The 22,911-nt window shown below is 29.7% G+C and overlaps 4 protein-coding genes across 4 annotated transcripts; 1 reads left to right on the forward strand and 3 right to left on the reverse strand. All coding sequences in view use genetic code 6, as the record gives it.

The window, feature by feature from the left end:
* On the reverse strand, positions 1 to 1,197 carry SS50377_27714 (uncharacterized protein; the record flags this gene model as incomplete). Its single annotated transcript, XM_067911499.1, has 1 exon — positions 1 to 1,197. The coding sequence occupies one exon, from the start codon at positions 1,195 to 1,197 to the stop codon at positions 1 to 3; it is 1,197 nt and encodes a 398-aa protein (XP_067762186.1).
* Positions 1,198 to 11,594: 10,397 nt separating this feature from the next.
* SS50377_27715 (uncharacterized protein) lies at positions 11,595 to 12,056 on the reverse strand (the record flags this gene model as incomplete). Its single annotated transcript, XM_067911500.1, has 1 exon — positions 11,595 to 12,056. The coding sequence occupies one exon, from the start codon at positions 12,054 to 12,056 to the stop codon at positions 11,595 to 11,597; it is 462 nt and encodes a 153-aa protein (XP_067762187.1).
* A 129-nt stretch (positions 12,057 to 12,185) lies between these two features.
* Positions 12,186 to 17,852, forward strand: SS50377_27716 (uncharacterized protein; the record flags this gene model as incomplete). Its single annotated transcript, XM_067911501.1, has 1 exon — positions 12,186 to 17,852. One exon carries the CDS (start codon positions 12,186 to 12,188, stop codon positions 17,850 to 17,852), a length of 5,667 nt encoding a protein of 1,888 aa, XP_067762188.1.
* A 2,652-nt stretch (positions 17,853 to 20,504) lies between these two features.
* SS50377_27717 (All-trans-retinol 13,14-reductase) lies at positions 20,505 to 22,202 on the reverse strand (the record flags this gene model as incomplete). The annotated part of the gene is made up of 1 exon (XM_067911502.1): positions 20,505 to 22,202. The coding sequence occupies one exon, from the start codon at positions 22,200 to 22,202 to the stop codon at positions 20,505 to 20,507; it is 1,698 nt and encodes a 565-aa protein (XP_067762189.1).
* Positions 22,203 to 22,911: the final 709 nt, after the last annotated feature.

Raw genomic sequence — 22,911 nt, forward strand, 5'->3', positions numbered from 1 at the left:
TCATTGTTATATTCCTAAGATAATAAACTACGTTTATTTGGTGCCTTCTAACTCAAATCCTACAATGACATAATGTTCAAGATTTTTTATAATACATTCAACGGTGGGATCAGTTAGAGTTGCTGCAAACCACTAATCTTTTGATATTTTATCATTAAAATTAAGAATAATTTTTCTACCTTTAGCTTTATCTTTCGCCTCATCAATCAGGAACTGAATTTGCGCCTACACAGTGGAATAATTATCAAACAACTACTAATTTGCAGTGTCTGCGACTACTTGGATGAAATTTTCAGAGCTGATATTTTTGAGGTAATTTTGAATTTCAGGAGTTCGGGGTTCAGGGTAGTTAGCGAGCCAATATTTGATAGTTTCTAATGGAGATTTTGGGGGTTCTTCAACTATGGAGATTTGATGCTGGTTATCTGTAGGTGGTTTTGATAAAATTACATAAAATTATATAGCATTTATGTTTTTGATAAAGTCTTATTGCAATACAACATAATTACCTAGAAAACTTATAATAGAATCCACATTAAGAGAGCATTTTCTAAAATCTAGTTGATCTGTATTATAAAAATCGTACTAATATACTGAAACATTATTTGAACCTATCTTAGTTTATTAAATTATACTTTAAATTTGCTATGTAATGGTTTTGTGCTCTCTGAATAATTGTAAATCTGCGTTGTTCAATTTTAGAGCATTGTAGTCAACATAATTAAAATTTTCAAGATATTTTTTAATTTTTTCTCCTTAGTTAACTTATTAAATCCATTTCTTTATTAAATCCTCTTATTTGCTAGCTATAGATCCAGAAATTTGCTAACAAATCATTTCCTTATCATCAATGCTTAAAATAACTAGATTATCTAGATTTAATTATTATAAAATATATGCATAATCTGGTTCAAATTCTGCTAAGAAACGTTAATCTAAATAATGTAGATTAATTTCTATTTTATTTTTCTCATTTACTTAATAAGACATAATTTTTTGGATTTAATTATGTAATTCTTCTTACTACTCTCGTAATTCAGTCACATCTAATTCATAACCAATGCTAATCTACTTATTTTAGAGATAAACTTATATAATTTCATCAACATTGATTTAATTAACTCGAGCTAAATATAGTTATGTTTTGCTATTAAAATTAGAGATATTAAGAATTACATAACTATCTAATAAAATCATAATTTTTTAAGATTCTATTCCACTACCTAACTAATAAAAACTTAATACATCAATTAATTCTATATTTTAAGCATTTTGTATTATGAAATCAAATTATTTACATACTGTATCATGCTAAACATAAAAAATTAAACTAAAGTTATTTTTGATTTGTTAATTATTAAAATCTAAAGCATTAAAATTATCTAAATATGTATTAATTTTTTTATAGTCATAATAGATAGATTTTTATTACGGTAAGATAGACTTCTAATTAAATTAATCGCGAAAATCTTGACTGATTAATTAATCTTAGAACGTATCAGATTGTATATTTATTGTAATTGAAGTAAATATGGTGTTAACATATGTGTATTCTGTTGATTTTTAATCGTTTTATTTAACTGAACATCGCGTTAGTTAAGTCTAATTTTTTAATTACTCAATGTCAAATTACTTTTCTACTACTTCGAAAGAAATTTCTTTATTATATATATTTTCTGTATAATAAAAATAAACGGGAAGTTTAATATTATTTCCTACTATATAATCCTTTATCTTATCTTCAAAAAATCAGGCAATTTTTTTAAGGAATCTGTTTATACCTATAAAAGCTTATTGATTTATTTCATAGGTTTCTTTGAAGATGTTTATATTACACACTTTAAAAATGAACCTGATAACTTTGTAAATAACTCAGGCAGCGTATGATTTCCAGATTCAAATGCTGTTACAAAAGCAATATTTTACTAATTATTATAAGTATATTCTATAGGAGATCCTATTTCTTACATAACTTAAAACTGATCTTCAAATCCAAAGAAAAAGATAATAAAATCAGGTATACTGCTATCTACTAAATGTAGTTTAGTAAAATAAGGAATATCAATTTTCACCATTATTATAAATCTTTTATCTTCAGTTTTTAAGTTTTCAAAATATTTCTAGACAGTTCTGTAGCAATTTACAGCGGAAATAAGTGACTGCATGATAAATTATTGTTTACTATTATTTGAATGATTTAATTCATAATCAAATATTTGTAATAATAACATGAATTTAACTCTGGAACAAATTTAATATAATTTTTTATTATTTTGCTACCAAAATTTTTAGCGAGAAATAGTATCAGTTTTGAATATAGAAAAATTATAAGGTTTTAAATTGATGTTTTCTAAAATTTTTTTAAATAATTATAATGTATCATTATTATTACCATATTATTGTGTGAGTTATATCAAAAACATAAAGGCCCCTGATAATTATGATTATTTAAAGTAAATTTACATTATTGAATTTTTATTTTGCAAGAAATCATTTTTATATAGTTATTATGTAATCAAATAATAATAAATGTATACAGATGTTTTATTCATGTTACTTGAAGCTGCAATTTTAAGTTTTTTATAAAAATGATCTAATGTTACAGACTCTATTATATTCTATTTAATAATCTCCAGTAAATCTTGAGAGTTTTTATATTAAATATTATTTTAGCATAATTAGCCATTTAATAACTCTAACTACATATTTTTAACTTTTTAAATAATAAATGATCTAACTAAAGCTTAATAACTTTAATTTTATAATAATATTATTTATTGGGAGTTATTATAATATTTATATTATTTAGTATTATTGAAGTATTTTATCTAAATTTATTCATTAAATTTATATAAAAGTTAAAGCTGTGGACAAATTAAAGGACATTAGAATTAAATTTCACCAGCAAGTTCTGGTATCATTGATAAATATAAGTTTACCGGATCACACAGACTGGATTTAATTTCGATTTAAGCATACATTTATTTTTATGGTTAAATATTTATTTAACATTAAAAATAATAACTTTGATTTATAGTACTTGGATGAACTTGTGAACCACCTATAACATCAGATAAAACATACTGATTCAAATCCATACTATCATAACTTGAATTAATTCCTTGTTATTATCTGATGAAATTTATTAACAACATATCTGTACCAGCCATTAGGCTTTAGAATTTAGTATATTGAATTTTTAACACAATATTTTGTTTTTTAAAATTTTCAACCTGGGTGTAGTATTTTGATATATGTTAATCTTCTGCTGACTAAAAATATTTTTTCAATTAAGTTTTATATTCAGACTCTTCAGACACTTAAGACTTTGTAGACTCTTCCGTAATTTGTGTTTCGTAAACTAAAGTTTCTTTTTTAATATTTATTGATAAATTTCTCCAAAATATTGTTTCAATGCACCTTGGATTGAATAACATCATAATAAAATTATACAAATTTTATTTAAATTATAAAATACAATTCTCTTCATTCATTTTATTCAACTTTTAATAAAAATATATCTAAAATATACCTTTATTTCTAATATTTTTAAAATTAGGCGAAAGTATGCAAATTTCATCTATTAAATCGGTTATTTTTGAGAAAACATTTACATTATGTTTTTACTACAACAAATTACTGAATGCCATAATAAAATTAAGCTATATTTGTTTTTGATTTTCTAGTTAATGAGAGTTTTAATCATTGTTTTCTTCATCTATACTAATATATTAATCACTTATGGTATTTTCTTCAATCTTATTTGTATTATCTTGCGACTAGAACACTTCATTGTTAATTTCTATTTAATATTACTCATCATTATCAGGATATATTACATCATCCCTATCGCCATCAACGTTAATATCAATTTACTTATCCTATATTTTAAAGCCCTAACTGTCATTTCTTAAATGACAAGTTTCTTACTTATTCGTTCAAACTTAGAATAATAAAAATTGGTAAGCTATAGAGCGATTGACTTTGATTATACGTATCTATTATATTATAACTATAAGCATTCATCACCCATTAACAAAATAGAGATGTTCTTGTTATTGGCTTATAAAATTTCTAGTTAAGGACTAACAGTAAATAAATCTAGATTTTTTAAATTTGTAATATTTATAGTCTTAGTAGATTCGGTGATATTTCGTGTATTTTTAAATTGATCTATTTTTTTTAATATTCATCACTTTAATAATATTTAAATGATTTATTAATTTTGATTATCACTGACTACATGTTAATATCATATTGTTAAAAATCTAAGTTTTGACTTTTAGTTAATTCAAGAGTAATATTATTATAATCATTATAATTTCTATAAAAGTTTTAAAATAGCTCGGAAATCTCTTATTTAATATCACCTGATGTCTTATCATATAATATTTACTCAGGAGTTGCAACAGTTTTATATCCAAGATTAAAATAGATTGGGATCTTCAATCCCAATAATTAGTGAAAGTAAAAAGTAGCATGCAAAGTAACAGTTTTTCCACTTCTAGAACTTTAACTTAGCACTGAATTATCAAATGTCTTAAAATAAGAATATATTGCAAAAAATTCTGCTTTGAATAAATATGATACGTCACACATCTATTAAAAAATGAAATAGTTCTTATCATTAAACAAATCAAGAAGATGAATTGGTAAACAAAAAATATTAAGAAACGACTTTGAACTATTGCTTTATTCGTAGTGTTAATAAATATATTGACTTAGCAAAATATCTTATTAAACACAACCATTAATAGCACCTAATTTTATATAACTAAAAATAAAATAATAAGCATTCCATGCTAATACTTATGGCAACAAACCACAAAATGTAGAATGTGATTTAAAATTCAATGCTAAACGCTAAAGAAGCATTGTATAAGTGAATTCTTTAATAGTTTACGTTTATGATGATGCAAATATTTAATTAAAGTCAAAATTTATTTCTCCCTGTAGGGAACTAATAGGTTACAGTTGGTGTGTATCAAATTCAATATAGTGTGAATATACAATAATATCATAGTTAAAGGTATTGTTGCTACTATTTTATAATTTATAATTTTTAAAATTATTATAATACTCATTAAAAGTATTTATTTATCTCAAAGATTATAATGATAACACTTAAAATCCCATTTATACTGATAAAGTCGATATTTATTACCAATATAATGGCATTTGTGAATTTATACTAAATCGCTGTTATTTTATTATAATAGAAATTTTGTCATCAAAGAACTATTTTTATCTATGCTGCCAAAGAAATATTTACAATAATTTTAATTAATATTCTTTTATATTTCAATAAATAAGATAATATTTTATTAGTATTAACGTTTAAAATCTTAATAATTACAATATACCTACTATTCAGTTCTTATACTATAACTGAATTAAATTTCATGGAAACTAAATATTGCAGTACCTATTTAAAGAATAGTAGAATTACTGGTAGGTGATTCTGAATAAATATTAAACTTTAACTCCATTTAAGGAGTGGAAAAATAAATATGAATAATTAGTATATTTTAGTTTGTGATAATAAAATCGCATTCAACAGTTTAAGTCTCAAACAAAGCAAGAGATATATTAATTAAATTCAACTTATCAGTTATTAAATAGGGTAGTAATTTATATTAGGTTTTATTAAGTTTACAAATTAAAACTTGATGCTCATTACAATTATTTTTATACCATTTATATATATTATAATATATAACAATAATTTAGTAATTTCATAACTAAATATATGTACTATATAAGTATATGCATTTCGTTTTATTTTTATCTCCCTTTACGTTAACAGATATTATAGTAGATACTTATTTGGATATATTGTAATGTCATAAAAATTTCTGAGCTAATTTCCATGATTTAAAAAATAGTAACTACTCAGTAAACTTACTCAACGAGAAAATTTAGTTCATACCGCGGGATACTACTCTATATCTATAAAACTCACGCTTCAAATAGTTTACAGTTAACAAACATGATAATAATTTAGCTAGTGGTCTAGAGTACATAATAACTCTCGAATGAGCATAATACTATACAGTGTATTCTAGGAATATCAATTATTGAAGAACTACGCAATGAAAAAAAGTCTTATAAAGAACGAGCATACTATTGGTAATCTAATATGAATAAAAAAAATTTATATCTATTCTGGGCATAAGTGCGAGAATTATTTTTGGCCAAAAAAATAAATTGCTGTGGAATTATCCCAAACAAAAATATATCATTGTAAATATATTCAACACCTAAACATGTATTGGGAGTTGATAATACTTTAAAGAAAAAATAAAAATAAATGTCTAAATGTGCATTTTTTTAAATTTATTTAAATTATTATAGGAATATATTTGTATAATTATTTTTAAAAATGTTTGTAAAAATAAGACACACAGAAAAGAACTTTCAAGGAAGTGTTAGCAATTAAAAGAATAATAAATAAACAATAAATGATATAATATCATGAATATAAGGTTAATTCACGTGCAAATAGTATATTTTAAGAGCAAGTTTGAATTTTAATCTGTAGAAAAAAGTCCTTAATTTTTTTGAGTAATTATAATATATCTATTCTATTTTTCAATTAGAGTGAACTAATTGAGATGAAAAAAAATCTGTTTTTGTCTAAATATGTTCAAAGAAAATTTAAATTTACATAATAAATTATTACAATGCTGGTTTTTTTTTGCAAATTTGATTTAACAAATCAATTTTAAATGTACCAATTTACATCTATTCAACGTCGAAACTATTCAACACGAAAATTCATTACATAGAATGAGAATGATTTTAATCTAAGCAAAATATTTTTTCGTTATAAACCTTATAATAATTTTAATATAATTTTCACTTATCTAGTCGAATTGATTAGCTTAATTTGTTGTTGATTGGTAATAATATATTATTAAAGTTGATGATTTTCATTAAAAATAAGTCACTCCTTCTTAATAATGGACCATCGCGCGATCTAGATGGCTTTACCGACCATAACTGAAGTTATTTTCTATATTATCAGTACTGACCCGCTGTTACTGTATTGAAATAATTGATATCTGTTAGAATGAAGTGAATCTAAATAAACTTGAAGTACCTAATGCTTCTTAAAATGATTGTTAGAAAGAAAGTTTGAAAATAGTTAGTAAAGAAAGTAAAATGTATATGCGTAAATCTGGAGCTGTCGAGTAGGTGCTGCTTTTTATTTTATACTTTCACCTTTTTCACACCGTCACACATTCTGTGCTTCTATATTTTTATAAATATTCTAGATGATATTTTATATTATAATTTGAGTGAGTATTTTTTTTAATCTGCAAGAAGCGTGTATTTTAGTTTAATAGAAATGACCCGACAGGTGTAAGGAAAACGAAGCCTTCCACAATCGGCGTATCAAAATTATAAAGCTGTAATGTTTTGGAGTAGATAGTCACCATTAGTAAACTTATAAGAATATGTTTTTGGGTTTTCAAAGGCTAGGTATTTTAGGTTTGTATCACGAATTGTAAAATGGCTCATCGTTTGGGTACCCAAAGTACTTTTGAATGCGTTTACGAAGCGCGACTATCTACATCTATATAATACTTATATTTACATTTACTGATATATCATGATCATCATATGCCATATTAATATACATATACAGGAGATAGAAACTCATACTGCAACCTACTAGCTACAATATAATATACATCTAATTTAAACTGACTAATCAGAATAGCATTTGAAACAGAATTATAACAAGCAACCAGCACTCTCCATTCCGCACAAACCTACAGTTCATCGGCACTCATAGCTGGTGCTCAACCAAATATCATAGAATCGGTAAACCGTTAAAGACCACCTGGTATCCTAATGCAGTAAGTGCTCCCATCATCAGCAGCCTAGCACCGACTCACACCAATCAGGCAGCAGGTGCACCTGATAGTTGGCATGGAACTGATACATTGGACTGGAGACCTTTCACATTGAGCAGAATTAAGAGCTAACCCCACCCCACCCCCACCTAAACTAATATGCTGCTCTCCCAGCGATCTTCAGGCGAGCACTGTTATTTTGATGCATATCAGGATGCCTGAGCTGCTGCCTCCGGTTGCGGCTAACAGTGGGGCATGCACAGATAAACTACGGTTGACTCGAATATGAAATAGGTGTATAGAATATAATGCATAAATATATAATGTAATTTAGAGAATGAAGAATATATACTATTTACACTTTGGTACGGAGCCTAGATTGGTTATGCCCAGAGGACATATATGATAATAGATATACTAGGTTAGCACGCACTAGTGAAATACTAAGCTCGGTAAGTTAGTTAGCTAGCGTCCTCAAGCAGCTAGTTACTAGCTAGCAAGAGCTAGGGTAAGATTAAAGCACGAACGAAGAGCTACCTTTAATAGCACGGTAGGATCCCCATCTGCCGCATTATACTATACCCCAATAGAAGCATATCGGAATATATTCTATTAGACGAATTTGTATATAACGAGGTTAGGGAGTATATTGCTAGCCTGAACTATTTATAATAGTATTTAGTATGAATATATCTAGTTATAATCATATCAAAAAAAAAAACGATACTATGACCGCAAAAGCAATCTAATACAGCGACGGAGAAGGGAAAGTTAATCAGAAAGTCAAAAACAAGAGATTAAAATTGCATATGGATATCATACCCAGAGCGAGCATAATATAGTTTAGCTTCTGATGGGTTCAATTGACATAAAACTTGCGTATAGAGCTAATCGTTCTATTTCGCTACAGCATTACTGGGAGGTTTTAGGGATCAAAACTATTGCAAACTCTTATTTCATTAAGTACAAGACGATGCCTCGGTTGCCAATAAGTTTTGATATTGGGTCCTACATTCTTGGGCATGGAGGCACAATATTGGACTTAGTGTATTCTGCTATAAAATAATACTTTCAGTATAATATTGGTACTAAATTATTATAATACTAATACTAGCAGTAATTCTATATTACCTTCCACATATCAATATCACATATGTTTAATATATGGTTCGAACTTAGCGAAGCGGATATGCTAGATGGGGAGTATGGTTCTGCCAGTAGGCACTTAGAACGCCTGCAAGAATAAATTAGCTGGGAAGTTTGGAGATACAGGTATCAGCTGGCTTTCTAATGTTTGCTTTAGCCGGTGACGAGGATAGCGCTAGCTGGTGGTCAGGACCCAGCGAGGTAGCAATACCGTAATTTATTAAGAATAGGACTGACCTTATGCTAGCTTAGGACTTCCACATTTTGGTGCTACGAGCCTGAGTTGCGGCTGTTGGCATACTGAATAATGGCTTAACCTTCATATTTGGCACAGCTGCCTGCTAGTGAAGTGGGTACCAACTAGTACTGGACCCCAAGTAGTTCCATAGATAACACCAAGGTAGGCATGAGTGGTACTGCATAGTGCTCGATGACTATACAATACTATAGTATATATATAATATCTTAAATGGAGTTTAGTAGTATATATGCATTGGGAGTGGTGCCTATAAGGATATTTAGCATATTACTATTGTATTTCTAGAATATAGCACTACCCTTAATAATATATATTCACTTATGAGCCCAGGTACACAGTATCACTAAGAAGGCTATTCTCACTAGTAATACAAGCACAGGCTATGCCGAAGACTGTTTGCATTCTATCTTTAATACCCGGATGATGCATAATCTATCAAACATGATACTCTGCAGTCTCACCCGGTATGTTTATTAAGACCGAAGCATAGGGATGGATGAATGTTAGATGGTAACGACGACTCGCAGGATGAGTTGTACCAAAGCGAGGTCAGCGAGAGTGTGGCTATCAGGGGTGACGAGATAGCGCTAGCTGGTGGTCAGGAGCCAGCGAGGTAGCAATATCATAGTTTATTAAGAACAGGACTGAACTTATGCTAGCTTAGGACCTCCACATTTTGGGGCTACGAGCCTGAGTCGATGCTGTTGGCATACTGAATAATGGCTTAACCTTCATATTTGGCACAGCTGCCTGCTAGTGAAGTGGGTACCAACTAGTACTGGACCCCAAGTAGTTCCATAGATAGCACCAAGGTAGGCATGAGTGGTACTGCATAGTGCTCGATGACTATACAATACTATAGTATATATATAATATCTTAAATGGAGTTTAGTAGTATATATGCATTGGGAGTGGTGCCTATAAGGATATTTAGCATATTACTATTGTATTTCTAGAATATAGCACTACCCTTAATAATATATATTCACTTATGAGCCCAGGTACACAGTATCACTAAGAAGGCTATTCTCACTAGTAATACAAGCACAGGCTATGCCGAAGACTGTTTGCATTCTATCTTTAATACCCGGATGATGCATAATCTATCAAACATGATACTCTGCAGTCTCACCCGGTATGTTTATTAAGACCGAAGCATAGGGATGGATGAATGTTAGATGGTAACGACGACTCGCAGGATGAGTTGTACCAAAGCGAGGTCAGCGAGAGTGTGGCTATCAGGGGTGACGAGATAGCGCTAGCTGGTGGTCAGGAGCCAGCGAGGTAGCAATATCATAGTTTATTAAGAACAGGACTGAACTTATGCTAGCTTAGGACCTCCACATTTTGGGGCTACGAGCCTGAGTCGATGCTGTTGGCATACTGAATAATGGCTTAACCTTCATATTTGGCACAGCTGCCTGCTAGTGAAGTGGGTACCAACTAGTACTGGACCCCAAGTAGTTCCATAGATAGCACCAAGGTAGGCATGAGTGGTACTGCATAGTGCTCGATGACTATACAATACTATAGTATATATATAATATCTTAAATGGAGTTTAGTAGTATATATGCATTGGGAGTGGTGCCTATAAGGATATTTAGCATATTACTATTGTATTTCTAGAATATAGCACTACCCTTAATAATATATATTCACTTATGAGCCCAGGTACACAGTATCACTAAGAAGGCTATTCTCACTAGTAATACAAGCACAGGCTATGCCGAAGACTGTTTGCATTCTATCTTTAATACCCGGATGATGCATAATCTATCAAACATGATACTCTGCAGTCTCACCCGGTATGTTTATTAAGACCGAAGCATAGGGATGGATGAATGTTAGATGGTAACGACGACTCGCAGGATGAGTTGTACCAAAGCGAGGTCAGCGAGAGTGTGGCTATCAGGGGTGACGAGATAGCGCTAGCTGGTGGTCAGGAGCCAGCGAGGTAGCAATATCATAGTTTATTAAGAACAGGACTGAACTTATGCTAGCTTAGGACCTCCACATTTTGGGGCTACGAGCCTGAGTCGATGCTGTTGGCATACTGAATAATGGCTTAACCTTCATATTTGGCACAGCTGCCTGCTAGTGAAGTGGGTACCAACTAGTACTGGACCCCAAGTAGTTCCATAGATAGCACCAAGGTAGGCATGAGTGGTACTGCATAGTGCTCGATGACTATACAATACTATAGTATATATATAATATCTTAAATGGAGTTTAGTAGTATATATGCATTGGGAGTGGTGCCTATAAGGATATTTAGCATATTACTATTGTATTTCTAGAATATAGCACTACCCTTAATAATATATATTCACTTATGAGCCCAGGTACACAGTATCACTAAGAAGGCTATTCTCACTAGTAATACAAGCACAGGCTATGCCGAAGACTGTTTGCATTCTATCTTTAATACCAGGATGATGCATAATCTATCAAACATGATACTCTGCAGTCTCACCCGGTATGTTTATTAAGACCGAAGCATAGGGATGGATGAATGTTAGATGGTAACGACGACTCGCTAGGATGAGTTTTACTGAAGAGAAGCGAAATCAGCAGAAGATGCTACTTATTGCATCTAGTAAGGATAGGGATGCGTGGGATCATGCATAGAGTATGAGCTAATGTATTTTTAGGAAACTCCTACATTTACTAATAATGCGTAATAGTTAAGTAGTATTGTATATTATTAATTCCATACTAGCGCTTAAAGGCAGATGGAAAAGTTACCCGAGTTCATTTTATACTTTTTAGTTCGTAAAACGCTTAACATTCATTAATTATAATATGTATTAAATTATGTATTATAAATGCAAGTAGAGTTTTTTCTTCATAGTATAATATTACATTAATGTATAATATTGATATATTTTACTTTACGTCTTTCCTATTTCCTTATTAAATGACTGCAGATTTATCTATCGATTTTGAAGCTATTCCATTTTCAGTTGATGATGATTAAAATGTAATAGTTAGTAACACTATTTTATAGATTAAGTTTACCATAAGAGATAATGAAATTAGTCAATCAATCTAGCTTGATAGTCAATAGTAATATATTCTACGTGCAACTATTACAACGAAAGAGTAGCTTTGCACATTGTAGGTCGTCCTGCTCTACAAGAAGCTGGCGAAAATAGCTCAGAATGTGCTGTTTTAGATATCATAATTAAAAAAGATAATTAACTCGCGAGATCCAAAATTTTGGGACAATATAGGCCTAGTTGCAGCACAGATCGGGCTTAGGGTCCTTTCGACAAAATCCACCTGCGAACCCGACTTTGCTTTATTTGCAAATAGCATTAAAGACTACCATTTACAGTACTTTTCGCTATATAATAGTTTTGACACGAAAAATATTCTCTAGCCTGAAGTTATAGATGATTTAAAGTTTCATGAAAATCAGGTACTGTTGCAGCTAGCAGCTATTAAGTACCAGAAGGTAGGTAAGTATCCTCTAATTCTGCCGTTGATTTTTGGCTACTCGGCATTTAGGTTGTATGATACTTAGTTTAATGATTTAAAAAACAATGTTATTGTAATAGCTGTGTATGGTGAAGACTTGGCTTTGCTTAAAAAGATATTTGAGGTATCGAATAAGATTTACAATGGAGAGGCGTTCACAGAAGAAAAACCATAGTTGGATAAGTTTTACCTTATCAACCTGTTCCAGCTCCCCACCCATTTTCTTAATACAGGTATCTGCCTGTTCATGTTCCAACAGCTCTGCCATGTGTCCTACCTCTTCAAGGCGGAGTATTTTGCAATATTCTCGTTGATTGATAATGAAGTAGCTGACAAACTTACGAACGCTGTCATAAGCCAGAGTTCCAAGTCTGGGAAAAGCGTAGCTCTATATACGCAGTACTTTTTCCACCTCCTGATGGGGAATGTTCCAATGTTGTTTAATATGAAATCTGATAAGGAGTAGCCTCTTTATGAGTACTACACAGAAAATTTTCATAACAGCCTAGATTAATAATATATAGATGTATATAACTTAAGCGAAATTAAACAAATAAGTAAAGTTAAAGAATTAAAGGAAGTTGAAGATTTAAATAAATAGAAAGAGTCAAAGGAAGTTGAAGATTTGAAGAAAGATAAAGAGTTAAATAAGATTATACTTCAAAGTGTATGTGCCTTTCATTAATTCTAATTGGATAGTATAGGCAAAGTTTCAGAGCTATTTTATAAAATGGAAATTTTCATAGAAAATATTAAGGATATTAAGAATGATAAAGGGGATGCTACTTTTGATCTATTAGATACTGTGATGAACCTGTAATATAACAATCACATATTTACAAAATTTGAATTGTTTAAAAACCAGAATTTTTTTATTTACTAAAATCATAAGGATATCTCTGGTATTTTAGAAAAATAAATACTGGAAAGATCAAAGAAAGCAGTGTCACATTAAACACCTATTATTCTAGTTGATGAATGCTTATAATCTCAGAAGATTAAGTTCCCTAAATGCGTTAAGTTGTGCCAGATGATCTTCATGCGTTATGAAGAGAAACTGATTTAGTTAGGCAAAGATTAGTATATAGAGATATAAACCATGTTGGATAGTAATGAGTTTAAGGTGATAAATACATTCGCAGCTATCAAATATAAACAACATCATTTGGTTATTAATGTTATTTTGCCGCTTCTGAGTAAAGAGCTTCTGGAATCAGCAAAAACTGAACTGGACAAAATTAGTATGACAGATCGATTCTAAAATAATGGTATAGACTTGTACCAAACTATTGAAAACATCATAACCAGTGTTTAATCACAAAATGCAGATTAGATATTCTATACTATACACGGCAACCAAAAAATTATGATAGAATATTTGAAGTCTCTTAATAGTTTACTAGGAAAATCAGAGTACATTCTCATAGCGATGGAGTACCTTCGCCTCGAGATTGATGATTACGACCTTCTTGACGAGCTAGTCGTTCACTCACCGTAGATATTAAACATTAGGAACAGAACATAATTTAGAAATATATTATTTTCAGGAATGGTATCTTACAGGAATCGAGGACAATACTACGAAGATTTTGAAACGAATTTCTACAAATTGATCCTATCGTTGTTCAACCCCAGAGGGGTAGAAACAGCGTTTTGGAAGACTTTTTCCATTGTAGCAATGATAGATGTAAAACTAGACGAGGCTACATTAAAACCTAAGGATACAAAGGCAAATACAGTCATTAGCATATAATTTGTTATGGAAAAATTTTGGAAATATTCGGTTAAAGAGTTAATCTAAGAGTACTTTGGTGTTAGTAAGTCGCCAGATTTGGAAGAAGATCAACGCAAAGAATAATAGGTTGACAATTTTATTTCAATGTTTCATGAAGAACATAAACCATTATTAGAAAGCTTATAAAAAACTTTTGCCACCACGAAATTTATGTTTGTACCAGGTGTAAAGCAGTCTACTGTAATTATGGTGGGAACAGATCTCACCGTAATTAATTTCCTTACAATAAATTAGTTTTGCTACAATGCCATGTCAAGTAGAGCTAATATGGGTTACATTAATACTTAAATATTAGGATATGTTCAGCCTCACGCGTCATTGCTGTCTAGCTTGCAGTACGAGCAGCGCCGGGTGGTAGTGGATGATACTGGTTACACCAATTCAGTAGGTGCTATAGCAGACACAGTTAAGACGTTTGCTGAAGAAACACCAATTTTGGTATCGCTGCTGTACTCGATGATGACAGAGAAGTCGGTTGAGATGCAGTTCATGTGCTCATCGGTGTGTCCGTCTATATGGTTTCAGTATAACTAAAAAATATTAAATTTCAATGCAACCAGCAGGCATGTAGTCAGTTTTTGTGTAGAAGGTAAAAAGTAAATTCCAGAGCAAACTATGTATCAGTTTGATAGTCTCACCTAAACCTATAACAATATTATCATACACAAAGGTGCTTAGAAGGACGCTAAATTTAAGCTCACAAAAGGAGATGCTCATTTTGAATTACTACAAGATAATCAAAATTATAATATCAGCTGCATTGCATCGTCGACTCTGAACTACGAGGTGGTCTCCGTTTTGAACTATCAGCTCATGCTTGCATTTATAGCGAAATATTCAACCTCAGCGATAGATGAAGCAGCGGCCTAATCTACTCTGTAACAACTGTCTAGGTTTTTCAAGAGAAGCGTGTTGCTGGAGTTTATGCATGTTATTCTGTTCATGGCGAAGCTCACATGGCAGTCAGCAACCCTAATTAGGAATATTTCCCTGATTATGAGCTAAGTGGACAATGGAAATATCTACGTCTAATACTTGCATGGTGGAAGTATTACTGCAGCGAAAAGCGAGGATATTTTTAATTTGCTGGAAAGAACACCCGTGCCGCATAATTTTATGTTCCTAAACCCCACCTTTGACTATGCGTTCTAAAATTTTAATAAAAAATCATCTATTTCTATATATGAATAGGTACTGGATGATTCGGTAGCGGCTGCGAAAGAAACTTTTCAATTGCTGCGTTAGCGGCTACCAGTCTAGCCAGAAAGTACCACCAAAAAGGAAGAATCCTCCGCCAAAGAAGCCATTGTGGAGTAGGATGGTGGAGCTCGGGCTGATGTTGGCAGCACAACCCAGGCGGATATTCCCACCAAAAAGGAAGAATCCTCCGCCAAAGAAGCCATTGTGGAGTAGGATGGTGGAGCTCGGGCTGATGTTGGCAGCACAACCCAGGCGGATATTCCCACCAAAAAGGAAGAATCCTCCGCCAAAGAAGCCATTGTGGAGTAGGATGGTGGAGCTCGGGCTGATGTTGGCAGCACAACCCAGGCGGATATTCCCACCAAAAAGGAAGAATCCTCCGCCAAAGAAGCCATTGTGGAGTAGGATGGTGGAGCTCAGGCTGATGTTGGCAGCACAGCCCAACCATAAGAGAGTTAACTACCTAAAACTCAGTATGAAGCGTAGGAAAAATTAAAAGACAAATAAACATGCCCTATGCTAATTATCGTGATCCCTTTCGACAAGAAGATGTGCTTTACGGATAGTTTGGACAAAGCAAGGCACAAAATATTTGACTTCATCGTCACGTTCCACGGGTACCCTGACCTCGGTTTGGAGAAAATAGATGGCTGCCAAGTGCTTCCGATAGAGTGCGGTCACCATGTCCCCGAAGTGTTGGCCGAAAAGGTTAAAGCGTTCACGCTTAATAATGTATTGCAGGTTGGACTTGATAAGAAAGGAGCACACCTGATATTAGACGTTAACTATAAATCTTAAAATTGGTAATATAATTTGTAAAAAGCTGAAGATTTAGTAAAGGTGCAGTAATAAACGGAAAAAGACAAAAATGTCAAACATGCTGAAATTTTACAATCAGAAATATAAAAGATTGTAAAACACTCATTTTATAAAATAAGTTGCCGCTAAGGTTGCTATACCGAAAGTTTTATTGAATTTTTAAAAATCAATATTCCATTCAATGTGTTTTAGGATTATGGATCTAATTTTATTTAAATAAAACAAGAGTTAGACTAGACTGCTAAAGATAAATTAGATACAATGGAATAATTTTAGAAATGCATTAGTTTTGATATTTAATTCTAACCATAAGGCACAACTTAATTTGAATTGGGTAGTACTACAATGAAAGCATAAACGAATGACAAATAGATTCGACTGTCCGTTTTATTCATATACGATAAATAAAGAATTATCTATCAATTAAGCCAGTTATATCATATGCTATGCTTTAACATATGCAATGACGAAATTATTAGTGTATTTTTCACTGTCAGTGTTGATATATACAAATTTTTAGAGAAATTGTAGCTTCGTCTAGTATTTGCATAAGGTGAAAATGATTATCAGTATTTATATGTAGAAAACAATCCTGACACGATACAGTAGAAAGACGAAGTATTGAGTGCATAAATTTTGATGGATGCAAACCTAGCAGCTGTGTAAGCCTTAAATAACTAATAGAATTTTTCCGCAGATGCACGTAATCTTGTCATGTATACTGCCATAATTTTGTCATTCAAAGCAGATGTTAATATTAAGTGTTAGTATTAAGCCAAAAATTTTTAATTTACATTAACTTATAATGATTTACTTGAACAACTGTCCACTTTTGGTAGTATAATTTATTAATATAAAAATGGTACCTTATTCTTAAAAAATAGCAATATCCATTTGATTTCTATTTTCCGACTTAACTCACCTAGTTTTTAGAGTTTTTGCGAGGATGATTGGAAATATTTTAGCTTATTAACACAATTTTGCAATTAGTAAGAGAATACGAGGTAGTAGTTATTTTAATAAAAGTTCTAGACATACTTTGATTAAATTTCGAAGCTGCTTCAGAAAGTTACCGTCGATAAAGTTGTTTACTTTGGATTTTAATACGAATGTGAATAGATTACTTATGGCAAGCGTGAACATTTTAGTTAACGTTAATTTTTAAGCCCAAACAAGTTAGACAGTAAATAGTTGCTGAAGTTATTTGTGGAATCGAAAGTAATTATACTTAGTACCAAAATAAAAGATAACAAGAAGAATAAAGTTTTGGTAAAAATATATTTTTTTTGAGTGAAGCTTTATAATTTAGTAATTTCCAATTAACATGGCTAGGTAATGGTAGTTGCCTTGATGATACTTAGTTCATAGTTAACTATTTATTCATTTATATATATAAATGAATAAATTATTATAATATAGTAATATAGTAATATAGTAATATAGTAATATAGTAATATAGTAATATAGTAATATAGTAATATAGTAATAATATAGTAATATAGTAATATAGTAATATAGTAATATAGTAATATAGTAATATAGTAATATAGTAATATAGTAATATAGTAATATAGTAATATAGTAATATAGTAATATAGTAATAAAAAAAAAAAAAAAAAAAAAAAAAAAAAAAAAAAAAAAAAAAAAAAAAAAAAAAAAAAAAAAAAAAAAAAAAAAAAAAAAAAAAAAAAAAATAGTAATATAGTAATATAGTAATATAGTAATATAGTAATATAGTAAATATAGTAATATAGTAATATAGTAATATAGTAATATAGTAATATAGTAAATAATATAGTAATATAGTAAATAAAAAAAAAAAAAATATAGTAATATAGTAATATAGTAATATAGTAATATAGTAATATAGTAATATAGTAATATAGTAATATAGTAATATAGTAATATAGTAAAAAAAAAAAAAAAAAAAAAAAAAAAAAAAAAAAATATAGTAATATAGTAATATAGTAATATAGTAATATAGTAATATAGTAATAGTAATATAGTAATATAGTAATATAGTAATATATAGTAATATAGTAATATAGTAATATAGTAATATATATAGTAATATAGTAATATAGTAATATAGTAATATAGTAATATAGTAATATAGTAATATAGTAATATAGTAATATAGTAATATAGTAATATAGTAAATATAGTTAATTATAGTAATATAGTAATATAGTAAATAATATAGTAATATAGTAATATAGTTAATATAGTAATATAGTAATAATATAGTAATATAGTAATATAGTAATATAGTAATATAAAAAAAAAAATATAGTAATATAGTAATATAGTAATATAGTAATATAGTAATAAGTAATATAGTAAATATAATATAGTAATATAGTAATATAGTAATATATATATAGTAATATAGTAATATAGTAAATAATATAGTAATATAGTATATAGTAATATAGTAATATAGTAATAGTAATATAAATATAGTAATATAGTAATAGTAATATAGTAATATATATATAGTAATATTAGTAATAGTATAAGTAATATAGTATAATATAGTAATATTAGTAAATATATATAGTAATATAGTAATATAGTAATATAGTAATATAGTAAATATAGTAATATAGTAATATAGTAATATAGTAATATAGTAATATAGTAATATAGTAATAGTAATAGTAAGTAACCTTATATGCTTTTAAATAGTAACTAACTACTCACGTATACGACTTAGGTTACATAACAAGAGTTAAAGCTAAACCTAATTCTCTAATTAGTTTCACCAAAGGTAATGATATGATTATAAATGAGTATTTAGAAATCTATAATTTTTTATAGATTTAGTAGTTTGTTATTATCTATTAAGGTTTCAAATTCAAATTATGGATCAAGTTAAAGAATCACTTCAAATAATAAATAGTTATCATATTCTGTTGTGTTATGGGCATATGAATATGTCACATCATACGTTTTAATATTAGTAACATATGTCTAATAGATCTTATTAGTTGGTATCAAGTGATAAAATATAATTCCACTAGTAAGCTACTATCATCAAACACAAGTGTATCTCATTATTAATTAAAAAAACGATATATCATCATTCGCGTTGCGAACACTGAAATACCTTTCCTTTTCTAACATAAAATTGGTATATATTTATTTACTTATGGTGGCTTACTACTAATCTAATCAAGTAAGATCTAAAGTGCGTTGTCTGAGATATCATAGACAGAATTACCTAAAAACAGTGATATTTGCATTTCAATTAGCATGCATTAGGATATTTATACTACTTGGGATTAAAAAAACTGAAGAATAATTCGAATATAATCTTATAAAAATGAGTATATAATTAGTATATCTTAATTATTATATAAAATATCAGATCAAAATTGTATGAATGGTAAAATAATGTAAATGTCATATATACCTAACAAATAAGCAAGCGATATTTGAATGAACAAGATCGGTACGTTATGTTATATTAATTTAATGAAGCATATCTTACTTTAATATAGGATGAGTACTCTAATTATATGTAAAATATATTCAAAATTTTAAGCTTAAAAATACTTCGGAGCAATCTGAACATTCTGAGACGCATATATTTTAAGTAGTAATACTAAATAGGCAATATCATGGGATCTTTGCGTGGAAAAATAATTCAATAGCAAAGCTCAGAGAAATATTTATTAAGATGCATCAAGCACTTATATGATTCAACACCATAGAAAAAACATCACTAATAGATCATAACCTATAAACTACAATATCTATTGTTTTAGATAGGTTTTCTTGATTTTAATATCTGCTGTAGTAAACATACAGGGAGAACTGTTAATAGTTATCTGATCAATGAGCACCTAATCAAAAGTTATAAAAAGTAAATGAGTAAATTATATTTTATCGTTTTTGCTGTATTTTAAATGGATAAATAATAAATCATAATATTACCTGTCATTTCACTGCCTCAATTATTCTAGGAATCTCAATTAAGGTTGTACAGACTGCTGCTATTACTAGCGCACAGAACACCGTAAATATAATCTTCTTCAGCAAAATATGCTGATCCAAGATCTTGGTTGCCGTCATATCACCACAAATAATAGCTCCAGTAAATCCACCGCCTGGGAAGCTCCACGCAGATGAAAAGCACAAGTTTTTGTACATGGGATGGAAATTCTTCATTCTGTGTTGAGAACCAAATTCGTCAGGATTGTATCCATATAGTGATCCAGATTCACTTCTTGTGTATCTACGCATTGTGTTAGGAGTACCAACCTCTATATGATCAATCACAGCCTTTATGCCAGGGTAGTATTACTCTAGTCTATTGATGTAAATATCAGCAACTTCCTATTTCTTCAGCTTATATGCATCTGGAGTAAGATCCTTCCACTCCTGAATATAGGCTGCGGTAGTAATATTACAGAAAGTTCTGCCTGATGCGGTTAACCTGGAATCGACTTTTGAGTGGTCTACAAATACAAATGAACGTTCTTCTATCTTTTCATACGCCACTAGGTTAAGGTCAGAGAGTGGGCGTGACAGATCGTTAGAGAAGAAAGTAGAGTATGCATTATTGGGGAAAAGCGTATTGAGATCAGCATTGCATACGAAGTAAATGACAAACAAAGATACTGCTGGCGCCTTACGTTTAGACCTCTCATCAAAAGTATTTTTAAGCTTCGGTATCATTCTGCCAAATACTAGGTCTGGAGCACAATTGCAAACAATCTTGTTGGATTTGGAAATCTTAGTCAGGTTTACATTTACCTAAGTTTTGGTTTTTCTATCGAAGTAGCTCACGCCAGTACAAATTGGTTTCTTAGCATGTTCGTCCTGAAGAATTATCTTAGTTACATCCGCCATGAGCCGCACTTCGCCACCATGCTCGCGGATCACTGAAACCAGGTAATTTGAGAGGGTTCCTGAGCCACCTTAAATCTAAACAGCTTTCTGGTAATAGCAACACTAAGGAATGGCGTGATAGATTAGATTCATATTGTAAGGATTGTCGGAGTAGTAAACAATGTTTGTGTTAATTACATTTTTGAGCTTTTCATCAGTAATATAAAAATCCAACCATTAACCTATAGTATGTTTTCTGATCATTGGCCAGGTGAAGTGGACAGAGTGTACAATGGGGAAGAAAAAGAACTAGAAGTAACCCATGTTATAAGGAAGCGTAGTAGCACATCTGGCAGTATTGTATATTTTTTTGAAGTATCTTCTGATACCCTTCTCTTCATGAGGGAACTTTTCAATCAGATAATTTCTTGCATTATCTAGACCATGAGGTATAGAATAGTGATTCTCTTTATCTGCTATATCCCAGACTGAGTTAGATGACACAAAGGTTATATTTTTATCAATACCTAGTTCTTTAAATATCCTGTGTTTTCCATCTGTCTTCTTATCTCCAAGATCCATCTCGTGCAAAGCCACTTCATACACATCCTTACCACGTTTGAAGGTAGTTGCACACCCTCCTGCCTGGAAGTGCTATTCAAGGACAATAACTTTCTTCCCATTAAGGGCAAGCTTAGCAGCACAGATCAGACCACCAAGACCAGAGCCTATAATAATATGATCAAATTTATTCTGAAGACTACTATCTGTAGGACTGTAAAGGATTCCGAGTTCACTCGTCATTTTAGAAATGCCCTGTTTTAAAAATGTTATTAGTTAATTATGATTATATTATAGGAAATATATAGAGTAATAAAGATAGGTATTATTGTCTTATATATAGTATACTTAAAATTTATGAGATAAAATGCCAGATAATGTATATTAAAATTTATATTTACCTTGTTGTATAAAATTTAAACAGTGTATTCTTCTAAATAATTTTTATTTAGAAAAACTAAAATTGTAATGTAATATGTAAAATTAATTATATTTATTTTATATATATCTTAAAATAGTGTCAATGAAAATTTTACTGTGACTATAGTATTTCAATATTATATGTAATAAGCGATTTTTTTAATACGTATAAAATGCAACTTTTGCAGTATAATATACTATTTATTATTTTTTCTAAACATATATAAATAAATAAATAAATAAATAAATAAATATATATTTAAAGTATTTAACTACATTATACATTTGTAGTGTGACTTTTATCTCAATTACTGACTATTGAATTAATTGATATGTATTTCACCATTTTTATCAAATAATAGTATGATAAGTATTAAAAGTAAATTTTACAGTATACAATATCACAAATTACCAAGAAAGATATTGATCAGGCTAAGTAAATTGTAGAATGTGTTAAAATAATAGTTTTTAAGTCTATTTACAGGTTATCTATACCGCATATCCAAAATTTTATTTAAGTAGTAACTTATCT

The sequence above is a fragment of the Spironucleus salmonicida genome, chromosome 7, assembly GCF_000497125.1.
Source record: "Spironucleus salmonicida strain ATCC 50377 chromosome 7, whole genome shotgun sequence".
Classification (NCBI taxonomy): domain Eukaryota; phylum Fornicata; order Diplomonadida; family Hexamitidae; genus Spironucleus; species Spironucleus salmonicida.